At 47.5% G+C, this 15,481-nt stretch overlaps 1 protein-coding gene across 7 annotated transcripts in view; it reads right to left on the minus strand.

The window, feature by feature from the left end:
* LOC138641577 (uncharacterized) overlaps positions 1 to 13,188 on the minus strand; it is a 111,562-nt gene extending 98,374 nt beyond the window's left edge. Inside the window, exons 1-2 of one of the 7 annotated variants that reach the window (XM_069729053.1) lie at positions 12,410 to 13,188; positions 9,292 to 9,332 (exon numbers count right to left, since the gene is read on the minus strand). In XM_069729053.1, coding sequence (XP_069585154.1) covers positions 9,292 to 9,315 — 24 coding nt within the window. In that variant the 5' untranslated portion in view covers positions 9,316 to 9,332; positions 12,410 to 13,188. Of the gene's footprint in view, positions 1 to 9,291; positions 9,333 to 11,328; positions 11,589 to 11,874; positions 12,011 to 12,409 lie in introns of those variants that run through there. The other 6 variants (XM_069729057.1, XM_069729055.1, XM_069729054.1 and 3 more) reach the window with 6 other exon arrangements.
* Between the last annotated feature and the right edge of the window lie 2,293 nt (positions 13,189 to 15,481).

Here is a 15,481-nt window from a genome sequence, read left to right on the forward strand (position 1 = left end):
GATATACACACATGAGATATACACCGGGGTCATCACAGGGATATACACACATGGGATATACACCGGGGTCATCACAGGGATATACATACATGGGATATACACCGGGGTCATCACAGGGATATACACACATGGGATATACACCGGGGTCATCACAGGGATATACACACATGGGATATACACCGGGGTCATCACAGGGATATACACACATGGGATATACACCGGGGTCATCACAGGGATATACATACATGGGAAATACAGCGGGGTCATCACAGGGATATACATACATGGGATATACAGCGGGGTCATCACAGGGATATACATACATGGGATATACACCGGGGTCATCACATGGATATACACACATGGGATATACAGCGGGGTCATCACAGGGATATACACACATGGGATATACAGCGGGGTCATCACAGGGATATACACACATGAGATATACACCGGGGTCATCACAGGGATATACATACATGGGATATACACCGGGGTCATCACAGGGATATACATACATGGGATATACACCGGGGTCATCACAGGGATATACACACATGGGATATACACCGGGGTCATCACAGGGATATACACACATGGGATATACAGCGGGGTCATCACAGTGATATACACACATGGGATATACAGCGGGGTCATCACAGGGATATACATACATGGGATATACACCGGGGTCATCACAGGGATATACAGCGGGGTCATCACAGGGATATACACACATGGGATATACACCGGGGTCATCACAGGGATATACACACATGGGATATACAGCGGGATCATCACAGGGATATACATACATGAGATATACACCGGGGTCATCACAGGGATATACACACATGAGATATACACCGGGGTCATCACAGGGATATACATACATGGGATATACACCGGGGTCATCACAGGGATATACATACATGGGATATACACCGGGGTCATCACAGGGATATACACACATGGGATATACAGCGGGATCATCACAGGGATATACATACATGAGATATACACCGGGGTCATCACAGGGATATACACACATGAGATATACACCGGGGTCATCACAGGGATATACATACATGGGATATACACCGGGGTCATCACAGGGATATACATACATGGGATATACACCGGGGTCATCACAGGGATATACACACATGGGATATACACCGGGGTCATCACAGGGATATACACACATGGGATATACAGCGGGGTCATCACAGTGATATACACACATGGGATATACAGCGGGGTCATCACAGGGATATACATACATGGGATATACACCGGGGTCATCACAGGGATATACAGCGGGGTCATCACAGGGATATACACACATGGGATATACACCGGGGTCATCACAGGGATATACACACATGGGATATACAGCGGGATCATCACAGGGATATACATACATGAGATATACACCGGGGTCATCACAGGGATATACACACATGGGATATACACCGGGGTCATCACAGTGATATACACACATGGGTTATACACCGGGGTCATCACAGGGATATACATACATGAGATATACACCGGGGTCATCACAGGGATATACACACATGGGTTATACAGCGGGGTCATCACAGGGATATACATACATGAGATATACACCGGGGTCATCACAGGGATATACATACATGGGATATACAGCGGGGTCATCACAGGGATATACACACATGGGATATACACCGGGGTCATCACAGGGATATACATACATGGGTTATACACCGGGGTCATCACAGGGATATACACACATGGGATATACAGCGGGGTCATCACAGGGATATACATACATGAGATATACACCGGGGTCATCACAGGGATATACATACATGGGTTATACACCGGGGTCATCACAGGGATATACACACATGGGATATACACCGGGGTCATCACAGGGATATACATACATGGGATATACACCGGGGTCATCACAGGGATATACACACATGGGATATACACCGGGGTCATCACAGGGATATACACACATGGGATATACACCGGGGTCATCACAGGGATATACATACATGGGTTATACACCGGGGTCATCACAGGGATATACACACATGGGATATACAGCGGGGTCATCACAGGGATATACATACATGAGATATACACCGGGGTCATCACAGGGATATACATACATGGGTTATACACCGGGGTCATCACAGGGATATACATACATGGGATATACAGCGGGGTCATCACAGAGATATACATACATGGGATATACACCGGGGTCATCACAGGGATATACACACATGGGATATACACCGGGGTCATCACAGGGATATACATACATGGGATATACACCGGGGTCATCACAGGGATATACACACATGGGATATACACCGGGGTCATCACAGGGATATACATACATGGGATATACACCGGGGTCATCACAGGGATATACACACATGGGATATACACCGGGGTCATCACAGGGATATACACACATGGGATATACACCGGGGTCATCACAGGGATATACATACATGGGATATACACCGGGGTCATCACATGGATATACATACATGGGATATACAGCGGGGTCATCACAGGGATATACATACATGGGATATACAGCGGGGTCATCACAGGGATATACATACATGGGATATACACCGGGGTCATCACAGGGATATACATACATGGGATATACAGCGGGGTCATCACAGGGATATACACACATGGGATATACACCGGGGTCATCACAGGGATATACACACATGGGATATACACCGGGGTCATCACAGGGATATACACACATGGGATATACACCGGGGTCATCACAGGGATATACATACATGGGATATACACCGGGGTCATCACATGGATATACATACATGGGATATACACCGGGGTCATCACAGGGATATACACACATGGGCTATACACCGGGGTCATCACAGGGATATACATACATGGGATATACACCGGGGTCATCACAGGGATATACATACATGGGATATACACCGGGGTCATCACAGGGATATACACACATGGGATATACACCGGGGTCATCACAGGGATATACATACATGGGATATACACCGGGGTCATCACAGGGATATACATACATGGGATATACACCGGGGTCATCACAGGGATATACATACATGGGATATACAGCGGGGTCATCACAGGGATATACATACATGGGATATACACCGGGGTCATCACAGGGATATACATACATGGGATATACACCGTGGTCATCACAGGGATATACATACATGGGATATACACCGGGGTCATCACAGGGATATACATACATGGGATATACAGCGGGGTCATCACAGGGATATACACACATAGGATATACAGCGGGGTCATCACAGGGATATACATACATGGGATATACAGCGGGGTCATCAAAGGGATATACACACATGGGATATACACCGGGGTCATCACAGGGATATACATACATGGGATATACACCGGGGTCATCACAGGGATATACATACATGGGATATACACCGGGGTCATCACAGGGATATACATACATGGGATATACACCGGGGTCATCACAGGGATATACATACATGGGATATACACCGGGGTCATCACAGCGATATACATATATGGGATATACACCGGGGTCATCACAGGGATATACAGTTATATGAAAAAGTTTGGGCACCCCTATTAATCTTAAGCTTAATGTTTTATAAAAATTGTTTTTTTTTGCAGCAGCTATTTCAGTTTCATATATCTAATAACTGTTGGACACAGTAATGTTTCTGCCTTGAAATGAGGTTTATTGTACTAACAGAAAATGTGCAATCTGCATTCAAACTAAATTTGACAGGTGCATAGGTATGGGCACCCTTATCATTTTCATGTTTTAAATACTCCTACCTACTTTTTACTGACTTACTAAAGCACTTTTTTTTGGTTTTCTAACCTCATTGAGCTTTGAACTTCATAGCCAAGTGTATGCAATCATGAGAAAAGCTACTTAAAGTGGCCACTTGCAAGTTGTTCTCCTGTTTGAATCTCCTCTGAAGAGTGGCATCATGGGCTCCTCAAAACAACTGTCTAATGATCTGAAAACAAAGATTATTCAACATAGTTGTTCAGGGGAAGGATACAAAAAGCTGTCTCAGAGATTTATCCTGTCAATTTCCACTGTGAGGAACGTAGTAAGGAAATGGAAGAACACAGGTACAGTTCTTGTTAAGGCCAGAAGTGGCAGGCCAAGAAAAACATCAGAAAGGCAGAGAAGAAGAATGGTGAGATCAGTCAAGGACAATCCTCAGACGACCTCCAGAGAGCGGCAGCATCAACTTGCTGCAGATGGTGTCACTGTGCATCGGTCAACTACACAACGCACTTTGCACAAGGAGAAGCTGTATGGGAGAGTGATGCGAAAGAAGCCGTTTCTGCAAGCACGCCACAAACAGAGTCGGCTGAGGTAGGCAATAGCACATTTGGAGAAGCCAATTTCTTTTTGGAAGAAGGTCCTGTGGACTGATGAAAACGAGATTGAGTTGTTTGGTCATACAAAAAGGTGTTATGCATGGCGGCCAAAAACACAGCATTCCAAGAAAAACACTTGCTACCCACAGTAAAATTTGGTAGAGGGTCCATCATGCTTTGGGGCTGTGTGGCCAATGCTGCCACCGGGAATCTTGTTAAAGTTAAGGGATGCATGGATTGCTCTCAGTATCAGCAGATTCTTGACAATAATGTTCATAAATCAGTGACAAAGTTGAAGTTACGCAGGGGATGGATCTTTCAGCAAGACAATGATCCAAAACACCGCTCCAAATCTACTCAGGCATTCATGCAGAGGAACAATTACACTGTTCTGGAATGGCCATCCCAGTCCCCAGACCTGAATATCATTGAACATCTGTGGGATCATTGGAAGAGGGCTGTCCATGCTCGGCGACCATCAAACTTACCGTAACTGGAATTGTTTTGTAAAGAGGAATGGTCAAAAATACCTTCATCCAGGATCTCATTAAAAGCTACAGGAAGCGACTAGAGACTGTTATTTTTGCAAAAGGAGGATCTACTAAATATTAATGTCACTTTTCTGGTGGGGTGCCCATACTTATGCACCTGTCAAATTTTGTGTGAATGCTGATTGCACATTTTCTGTTAGTACAATAAACCTCATTTCAAGGCAGAAACATTACTGTGTCCAACAGTTATTAGATATATGAAGCTAATTAGCGAAGGGAATGAGGATGTCGAGTCCATATGGGTCGAAATTCATGGAGGGAAAAATGGTAACAAAATTCTCATTGGGGTCTGTTACAAACCCCCAAATATAACAGAAACCATGGAAAGTCTACTTCTAAAGCAGATAGATGAAGCTGCAACCCATAATGAGGTCCTGGTTATGGGGGACTTTAACTACCCGGATATTAACTGGGAAACAGAAACCTGTGAAACCCATAAAGGCAACAGGTTTCTGCTAATAACCAAGAAAAATTATCTTTCACAATTGGTGCAGAATCCAACCAGAGGAGCAGCACTTTTAGACCTAATACTATCTAATAGACCTGACAGAATAACAAATCTGCAGGTGGTTGGGCATCTAGGAAATAGCGACCACAATATTGTACAGTTTCACCTGTCTTTCACTAGGGGAACTTATCAGGGAGTCACAAAAACACTGAACTTTAGGAAGGCAAAGTTTGACCAGCTTAGAGATGCCCTTAATCTGGTAGACTGGGACAATATCCTCAGAAATAAGAATACAGATAATAAATGGGAAATGTTTAAGAACATCCTAAATAGGCAGTGTAAGCGGTTTATACCTTGTGGGAATAAAAGGACTAGAAATAGGAAAAACCCAATGTGGCTAAACAAAGAAGTAAGACAGGCAATTAACAGTAAAAAGAAAGCATTTGCACTACTAAAGCAGGATGGCACCATTGAAGCTCTAAAAAACTATAGGGAGAAAAATACTTTATCTAAAAAACTAATTAAAGCTGCCAAAAAGGAAACAGAGTAGCACATTGCTAAGGAGAGTAAAACTAATCCCAAACTGTTCTTCAACTATATCAATAGTAAAAGAATAAAAACTGAAAATGTAGGCCCCTTAAAAAATAGTGAGGAAAGAATGGTTGTAGATGACGAGGAAAAAGCTAACATATTAAACACCTTCTTCTCCACGGTATTCACGGTGGAAAATGAAATGCTAGGTGAAATCCCAAGAAACAATGAAAACCCTATATTAAGGGTCACCAATCTAACCCAAGAAGAGGTGCGAAACCGGCTAAATAAGATTAAAATAGATAAATCTCCGGGTCCGGATGGCATACACCCACGAGTACTAAGAGAACTAAGTAATGTAATAGATAAACCATTATTTCTTATTTTTAGGGACTCTATAGCGACAGGGTCTGTTCCGCAGGACTGGCGCATAGCAAATGTGGTGCCAATATTCAAAAAGGGCTCTAAAAGTGAACCTGGAAATTATAGGCCAGTAAGTCTAACCTCTATTGTTGGTAAAATATTTGAAGGGTTTCTGAGGGATGTTATTCTGGATTATCTCAATGAGAATAACTGTTTAACTCCATATCAGCATGGGTTTATGAGAAATCGCTCCTGTCAAACCAATCTAATCAGTTTTTATGAAGAGGTAAGCTATAGGCTGGACCACGGTGAGTCATTGGACGTGGTATATCTCGATTTTTCCAAAGCGTTTGATACCGTGCCGCACAAGAGGTTGGTACACAAAATGAGAATGCTTGGTCTGGGGGAAAATGTGTGTAAATGGGTTAGTAACTGGCTTAGTGATAGAAAGCAGAGGGTGGTTATAAATGGTATAGTCTCTAACTGGGTCGCTGTGACCAGTGGGGTACCGCAGGGGTCAGTATTGGGACCTGTTCTCTTCAACATATTCATTAATGATCTGGTAGAAGGTTTACACAGTAAAATATCGATATTTGCAGATGATACAAAACTATGTAAAGCAGTTAATACAAGAGAAGATAGTATTCTGCTACAGATGGATCTGGATAAGTTGGAAACTTGGGCTGAAAGGTGGCAGATGAGGTTTAACAATGATAAATGTAAGGTTATACACATGGGAAGAGGGAATCAATGTCACCATTACACACTGAACGGGAAACCACTGGGTAAATCTGACAGGGAGAAGGACTTGGGGATCCTAGTTAATGATAAACTTACCTGGAGCAGCCAGTGCCAGGCAGCAGCTGCCAAGGCAAACAGGATCATGGGGTGCATTAAGAGAGGTCTGGATACACATGATGAGAGCATTATACTGCCTCTGTACAAATCCCTAGTTAGACCGCACATGGAGTACTGTGTCCAGTTTTAGGCACCGGTGCTCAGGAAGGATATAATGGAACTAGAGAGAGTACAAAGGAGGGCAACAAAATTAATAAAGGGGATGGGAGAACTACAATACCCAGACAGATTAGCGAAATTAGGATTAATTAGTCTAGAAAAAAGACGACTGAGGGGCGATCTAATAACCATGTATAAGTATATAAGGGGACAATACAAATATCTCGCTGAGGATCTGTTTATACCAAGGAAGGTGACGGGCACAAGGGGGCATTCTTTGCGTCTGGAGGAGAAGGTTTTTCCACCAACATAGAAGATTCTTTACTGTTAGGGCAGTGAGAATCTGGAATTGCTTGCCTGAGGAGGTGGTGATGGCGAACTCAGTCGAGGGGTTCAAGAGAGGCCTGGATGTCTTCCTGGAGCAGAACAATATTGTATCATACAATTATTAGGTTCTGTAGAAGGACGTAGATCTGGGGATTTATTATGATGGAATATAGGCTGAACTGGATGGACAAATGTCTTTTTTCGGCCTTGCTAACTATGTTACTATGTAACTGAAATAGCTATTGCAAAAATTTTCATAAAATATTAAGCTTCAGATTAATAGGGGTGCCCAAACTTTTTCATATAACTGTACATACATGGGATATACACCGGGGTCATCACAGAGATATACACACATGGGATATACACCGGGGTCAACCACAGTACAGAGTCACATGTTCTGGATTACAGCACACCCCATACATCTGGTGAGTGACGACTGTGTGTTATCTGGTGAATGAGGGTTGTGTGTTATCTGGTGAGTGAGGGCCGTGTGTTATCTGGTGAGTGAGGGCCGTGTGTTATCTGGTGAGTGTGGGCCGTGTGTTATCTGGTGAGTGACGACTGTGGGTTATCTGGTGAGTGACGACCGTGTGTTATCTGGTGAGTGAGGGCCGTGTATTATCTGGTGAGTGTGGGCCGTGTGTTATCTGGTGAGTGTGGGCCGTGTGTTATCTGGTGAGTGACGACTGTGGGTTATCTGGTGAGTGACGGCCGTGTGTTATCTGGTGAGTGAGGGCCGTGTATTATCTGGTGAGTGACGACTGTGTGTTATCTGGTGAGTGTGGGCCATGTGTTATCTGGTGACGACCGTGGGTTATCTGGTGAGTGACGACTGTGGGTTATCTGGTGAGTGACGACTGTGTGTTATCTGGTGAGTGAGGGCCGTGTGTTATCTGGTGAGTGAGGGCCGTGTGTTATCTGGTGAGTGAGGGCCGTGTGTTATCTGGTGAGTGAGGGCTGTGTGTTATCTGGTGAGTGAGGGCCGTGTGTTATCTGGTGAGTGACGACTGTGTGTTATCTGGTGAGTGAGGGCCGTGTGTTATCTGGTGAGTGAGGGCCGTGTGTTATCTGGTGAGTGAGGGCTGTGTGTGATCTGGTGAGTGACGACTGTGGGTTATCTGGTGAGTGAGGGTCGTGTGTTATCTGGTGAGTGAGGGCTGTGTGTTATCTGGTGAGTGAGGGCCGTGTGTTATCTGGTGAGTGAGGGCCGTGTGTTATCTGGTGAGTGACGACTGTGGGTTATCTGGTGAGTGACGACTGTGTTATCTGGTGAGTGAGGGCCGTGTGTTATCTGGTGAGTGAGGGCCGTGTGTTATCTGGTGAGTGACGACTGTGGGTTATCTGGTGAGTGAGGGCCGTGTGTTATCTGGTGAGTGAGGGCCGTGTGTTATCTGGTGAGTGACGACTGTGGGTTATCTGGTGAGTGAGGGCCGTGTGTTATCTGGTGAGTGAGGGCCATGTGTGAGCCACCAGGGTCTGTTCTGTTTAGTTCTCTCCCAGACGATGGTCGGGATTTAGGGTTATAAGTTTGCTCTGCTGTTGGGCAACTTGCGGAAAGCAATAAAAACCGCATGTGCTCAGACCAAACACCACATTGCCTGTGTGAATGCTGCCTTATGCCCACCAGAGGAAGTGAACCCCACCCCTCTGACCCCTCAGTCTCACCCCAGGCCCTGCAGGCGCCTCCATCTCCAGAAGAGCGGTCTCTAGCAAAAAAATAAAACAATCACAGGTCTGATTACAGGACATGGCGGTGGCTCAGACATGCAGGGATGTCTCTCCTCTCTCAGACTGCTCTTATATGATTGTCTCTACACCACACGATCACATCGACCAACATTATCTCTGCCGTCTCTCTCTCTCTTCTGCCGTCTCTCTCTCTCTTCTGCCGTCTCTCTCTCTCTTCTGCCGTCTCTCACTCTCTTCTGCCGTCTCTCTCTCTTCTGCCGTCTCTCACTCTCTTCTGCCGTCTCTCACTCTCTCTTCTGCCGTCTCACTCTCATCTGCCATCTCTCACTCTCTTCTGCTGTCTCTCTCTCTTCTGCCGTCTCTCACTCTCATCTGCCGTCTCTCACTCTCTTCGTCTCTCACTCTCTTCGTCTCTAACTCTCTTCTGCCGTCTCTCACTCTCTTCGTCTCTCACTCTCTCTTCTGCCGTCTCTCTCACTCTCTTCTGCCGTCTCTCACTCTCTTCAACTCTCACTCTCTTCTGCCGTCTCTCTCACTCTCTTCTGCAGTCTCTCTCACTCTCTTCTGCCGTCTCTCTCTCACTCTCTTCTGCCATCTCTCACTCTCTTCTGCCGTCTCTCTCTTCTCTCTCTTCTGCCGTCTCTCACTCTCTTCTGCCGTCTCTCACTCTCTTCGTCTCTCTCTCTCACTCTCTTCTGCCGTCTCTCTCACTCTCTTCTGCCGTCTCTCACTCTCTTCAACTCTCACTCTCTTCTGCCGTCTCTCTCTCTCTTCTGCAGTCTCTCACTCTCTTCTGCCGTCTCTCTCACTCTCTTCTGCCGTCTCTCGCTCTCTTCGTCTCTCACTCTCTTCTGCCGTCTCTCTCTCACTCTTCTGCCGTCTCTCACTCTCTTCTGCCGTCTCTCACTCTCTTCTGCAGTCTCTCACTCTCTTCTGCTGTCTCTCTCACTCTCTTCTGCAGTCTCTCACTCTTCTGCCGTCTCTCTCTCTCTCTTCTGCAGTCTCTCACTCTCTTCTGCCATCTCTCTCTCACTCTCTTCTGCCGTCTCTCGCTCTCTTCTGCCGTCTCTCACTCTCTTCTGCCGTCTCTCTCTCACTCTTCTGCCGTCTCTCACTCTCTTCTGCCGTCTCACTCTCTTCTGCCGTCTCACTCTCTTCTGCCGTCTCTCTCACTCTCTTCTGCAGTCTCTCACTCTTCTGCCGTCTCTCTCTCTCTTCTGCCATCTCTCTCTCTTCTGCAGTCTCTCACTCTCTTCTGCCATCTCACTCTCTTCTGCCGTCTCTCACTCTATTCTGCCGTCTCTCTCTCACTCTCTTCTGCCGTCTCTCGCTCTCTTCTGCAGTCTCTCACTCTCTTCTGCTGTCTCTCTCACTCTCTTCTTCAGTCTCTCACTCTTCTGCCGTCTCTCTCTCTCTCTTCTGCAGTCTCTCACTCTCTTCTGCCATCTCTCTCTCACTCTCTTCTGCCGTCTCTCGCTCTCTTCTGCCGTCTCTCACTCTCTTCTGCCGTCTCTCTCTCTCTTCTGCCGTCTCTCACTCTCTTCTGCCGTCTCACTCTCTTCTGCCGTCTCACTCACTCTCTTCTGCAGTCTCTCACTCTTCTGCCGTCTCTCTCTCTTCTGCCATCTCTCTCTTCTGCAGTCTCTCACTCTCTTCTGCCATCTCTCTCTCACTCTCTTCTGCCGTCTCTCACTCTATTCTGCCGTCTCTCTCTCACTCTCTTCTGCCGTCTCTCGCTCTCTTCTGCCGTCTCTCTCACTCTCTTCTGCCGTCTCTCTCTTCTTCTTTCACTTTCTTCCTTCTCTCACTCTCTCTTCTGCCGTCTTTCTCTCTCTTCTTCTCTCTATCTCATCTGCCGTCTCTCGCTCTCTTCGTCTCTCACTTTTCTGCCGTCTCTCGCTCTCTTCTGCCGTCTCTCTCACTCTCTTCGTCTGTCACTCTCTTCTTCTCTCTCTCTTCTTCTTTCACTCTTTCTTCCTTCTCCCACTCTCTCTTCTGCCGTCTCTCTCTCACTTTTCTGCCGTCTCTCACTCTCTTCTGCCGTCTCTCTCACTCTTCTGCCGTCACTCTCTCTTCTTCTCTCTTCTGCAGTCTTTCACTCTTTCTTCCTTCTCTCACTCTCTTCTGCCGTCTCTCACTCTCTTCTGCCGTCTCTCTCTCGCTCTCTTCTGCCGTCTCTCTCTCTCTTCGCCTCTCACTCTCTTCTGCCGTCTCTCTCTCTTCTTCTTTCACTTTCTTCCTTCTCTCACTCTTTCTTCCTTCTCTCACTCTCTTCTGCCGTCTCTCTCTCACTCTCTTCTGCCGTCTCTCTCTCTCTCTTCTTCTTTCACTTTCTTCCTTCTCTCACTCTCTTCTGCCGTCTCTCTCTTCTTCTCTCTCTTCTGCAGTCTTTCACTCTTTCTTCCTTCTCTCACTCTCTTCTGCCGTCTCTCACTCTCTTCTGCCGTCTCTCGCACTCTCTTCGCCTCTCACTCTCTTCTGCTGTCTCTCTCTCTTCTTCTTTCACTTTCTTCCTTCTCTCACTCTCTTCTGCCGTCTCTCGCTCTCTTCGTCTCTCACTTTTCTGCCGTCTCTCACTCTCTTCTGCCGTCTCTCTCACTCTTCTGCCGTCTCTCTCTTCTTCTCTCTCTTCTGCAGTCTCTCACTCTCTTCTGCCGTCTCTCTCACTCTTCTGCCGTCTCTCTCTCTTCTTCTCTCTCTTCTGCCGTCTCTCTCTCTCTTCTGCCGTCTCTCTCTCTTCTGCCGTCTCTCTCTCTCTTCTGCCGTCTCTCTCTCTTCTGCCGTCTCTCTCTCTCTTCTGCCGTCTCTCTCTCTCTTCTGCCGTCTCTCTCTCTTCTGCCGTCTCTCTCTCTCTTCTGCCGTCTCTCTCTCTTCTTCTCTCTCTACTGCAGTCTCTCACTCTCTTCTGCCATCTCTCTCTTCTGCCGTCTCTCACTCTCTTCTGCCGTCTCTCACTCTCTTCTGCCGTCTCTCACTCTCTTCTGCCGTCTCTCTCTCACTCTTCTGCCGTCTCTCTCTCACTCTTCTGCCGTCTCTCTCTCACTCTTCTGCCGTCTCTCTCTCTCTTCTTCTTTCACTTTCTTCCTTCTCTCACTCTCTCTTCTGCTGTCTCTCTCTTCTGCCGTCTCTCTCTCACTCTTCTGCCGTCTCTCTCTTCTCTCTCTTCTGCAGTCTCACTCTCTTCTTCTTTCACTCTTTCTTCCTTCTCTCACTCTCTTCTGCCGACTCTCTCTTTTCTGCCGTCTCTCTCTTCTTCTCTCACTCTCTCTTCTGTCGTCTCTCACTCTTCTGCCGTCTCACTCTTCTGCAGTCTCTCACTCTCTTCTTCTTTCACTTTCTTCCTTCTCTCACTCTTCTGCCGTCTCTCTCTCACTCTTCTGCCGTCTCTCTCTCTCTTCTTCTCTCTCTTCTTCTCTCACTCTCTTCTTCCTTCTCTCTTTTCTGCCGTCTCTCTTCTTCTCTCTCACGCTCTTCTGCCGTCTCTCTCTCTTTTCTGCCGTCTCTCTCACGCTCTTCTGCCGTCTCTCTTCTTCTCTCTCTTCTTCTCTCTCACTCTCTTCTTCCTTCTCTCACGCTCTTCTGCCGTCTCTCTCTCTTTTCTGCCGTCTCTCTCTTCTTCTCTCACTCTCTTCTTCCTTCTCTCTCTTTTCTGCCGTCTCTTTTCTGCCGTCTCTCTTCTTCTCTCTCACGCTCTTCTGCCGTCTCTCTCTCTTTTCTGCCGTCTCTCTCACGCTCTTCTGCCGTCTCTCTTCTTCTCTCTCTTCTTCTCTCTCACTCTCTTCTTCTCTCTCACGCTCTTCTGCCGTCTCTCTCTCTTTTCTGCCGTCTCTCTCTTCTTCTCACTCTCTTCTGCTGGCTGGTTCTGTCTTCCTCGTCGGGACTGTCACTTTTCTGCGTAGCTGAGACGATCTGCTCGCTGATTGGAGAGGAGATTTGTCTGTCACAGCGTGGAGTGCACTGATTGGTGGCTGCTCCTATACACCCACCCACTCACTCACAACTACAATAGGTGAAGTAACGTGGTAGCTCCGCCCCCGCCTCCAGTTTCAGTGTTTACCTCGATGTCAGCCAGTAAGAAAGGATAATTCTAATTTCTGTTCTTTGATTGGACATTAGATGTTTGAGGGACAGACTAAAGCTCCACCCATCAGTACCGTCCACACGTTGTTACTTCGTTTCGTCGCGCACATATGACGTCACGTCCAGGGGTGTATATGTACAGCGAGCACACCGCGCCCTCTGCTGGCGGGTATGCAGAATGCAGGATCAAGAAATGTCACTGTGGGGGGCGGTCAGTATACGGGGGGCGGTCAGTATATGAGGTGGTCAGTATACGGGGAGCGATCAGTATAAGGTGCAGTCAGTATAGGGGGGCGGTCAGTATACAGGGGGGCGGTCAGTATACGGGGGGCGGTCAGTATACGGGGGGCGGTCAGTATACAGGGGCGGTCAGTATACGGGGGCGGTCAGTATACGGGGGGCGGTCAGTATACAGGGGCGGTCAGTATACGGGGGCGGTCAGTATACGGGGGGCGGTCAGTATACAGGGGCGGTCAGTATATGGGGGCGGTCAGTATACGGGGGGCGGTCAGTATACAGGGGCGGTCAGTATACGGGGGCGGTCAGTATACAGGGGCGGTCAGTATACGGGGGCGGTCAGTATACGGGAGCGGTCAGTATACAGGGGGGCGGTCAGTAACATAGTAACATAGTTAGTAAGGCCGAAAAAAGACATTTGTCCATCCAGTTCAGCCTATATTCCATCATAATAAATACCCAGATCTACTTCCTTCTACAGAACCTAATAATTGTATGATACAATATTGTTCTGCTCCAGGAAGACATCCAGGCCTCTCTTGAACCCCTCGACTGAGTTCGCCATCACCACCTCCTCAGGCAAGCAATTCCAGATTCTCACTGCCCTAACAGTAAAGAATCCTCTTCTATGTTGGTGGAAAAACCTTCTCTCCTCCAGACGCAAAGAATGCCCCCTTGTGCCCGTCACCTTCCTTGGTATAAACAGATCCTCAGCGAGATATTTGTATTGTCCCCTGATATACTTATACATGGTTATTAGATCGCCCCTCAGTCGTCTTTTTTCTAGACAAAATAATCCTAATTTCGCTAATCTATCTGGGTATTGTAGTTCTCCCATCCCCTTTATTATTTTTGTTGCCCTCCTTTGTACTCTCTCTAGTTCCATTATATCCTTCCTGAGCACCGGTGCCCAAAACTGGACACAGTACTCCATGTGCGGTCTAACTAGGGATTTGTACAGAGGCAGTATAATGCTCTCATCATGTGTATCCAGACCTCTTTTAATGCACCCCATGATCCTGTTTGCCTTGGCAGCTGCTGCCTGGCACTGGCTGCTCCAGGTAAGTTTATCATTAACTAGGATCCCCAAGTCCTTCTCCCTGTCAGATTTACCCAGTGGTTTCCCGTATACAGGGGGGCAGTCAGTATACGGGGGGGCGGTCAGTATACGGGGGGCGGTCAGTATACGGGGGCGGTCAGTATACGGGGGAGGTCAGTATACGGGGAGCGGTCAGTATACGGGGAGCGGTCAGTATACGGGGGCGGTCAGTATACGGGGAGCGGTCAGTATACGGGGAGCGGTCAGTATACGGGGAGCGGTCAGTATACGGGGGGCGGTCAGTATACGGGGAGCGATCAGTATACGGGGAGCGGTCAGTATACGGGGGAGGTCAGTATACGGGGAGCGGTCAGTATACGGGGAGCGGTCAGTATACAGGGGCGGTCAGTATACGGGGGGCAGTCAGTATAAGGGGAGTTAGTATAGGAGGCAGTCAGTATACGGGGCAGTCAGTATACGGGGAGCGGTCAGTATACAGAGACGGTTAGTATAGGGGAAGCGGTCTGTATACGGGGAGCGATCAGTATAATGGGCAGTTAGTATAGGGGATCGGTAAGTATAGGGTGTGCGGTCAGTATACGGGGGGCAGTCAGTATACGGGGGGCGGTCAGTATACAGGAGGGAGCAGTCAGTATAAGGGACGGTCAGTATACGGGGCGGTCAGTATACGGGGAGCGGTCAGTATACAGGAGGCAGTCAGTATACGGGGCAGTCAGGATAAGGGGAGTTAGTATAGGGGGAGCGGTCAGTATACGGGGCGGTCAGTATACGGGGGGCAGTCAGTATAAG

The sequence above is a fragment of the Ranitomeya imitator genome, chromosome 6 (assembly GCF_032444005.1).
Source record: "Ranitomeya imitator isolate aRanImi1 chromosome 6, aRanImi1.pri, whole genome shotgun sequence".
Classification (NCBI taxonomy): domain Eukaryota; kingdom Metazoa; phylum Chordata; class Amphibia; order Anura; family Dendrobatidae; genus Ranitomeya; species Ranitomeya imitator.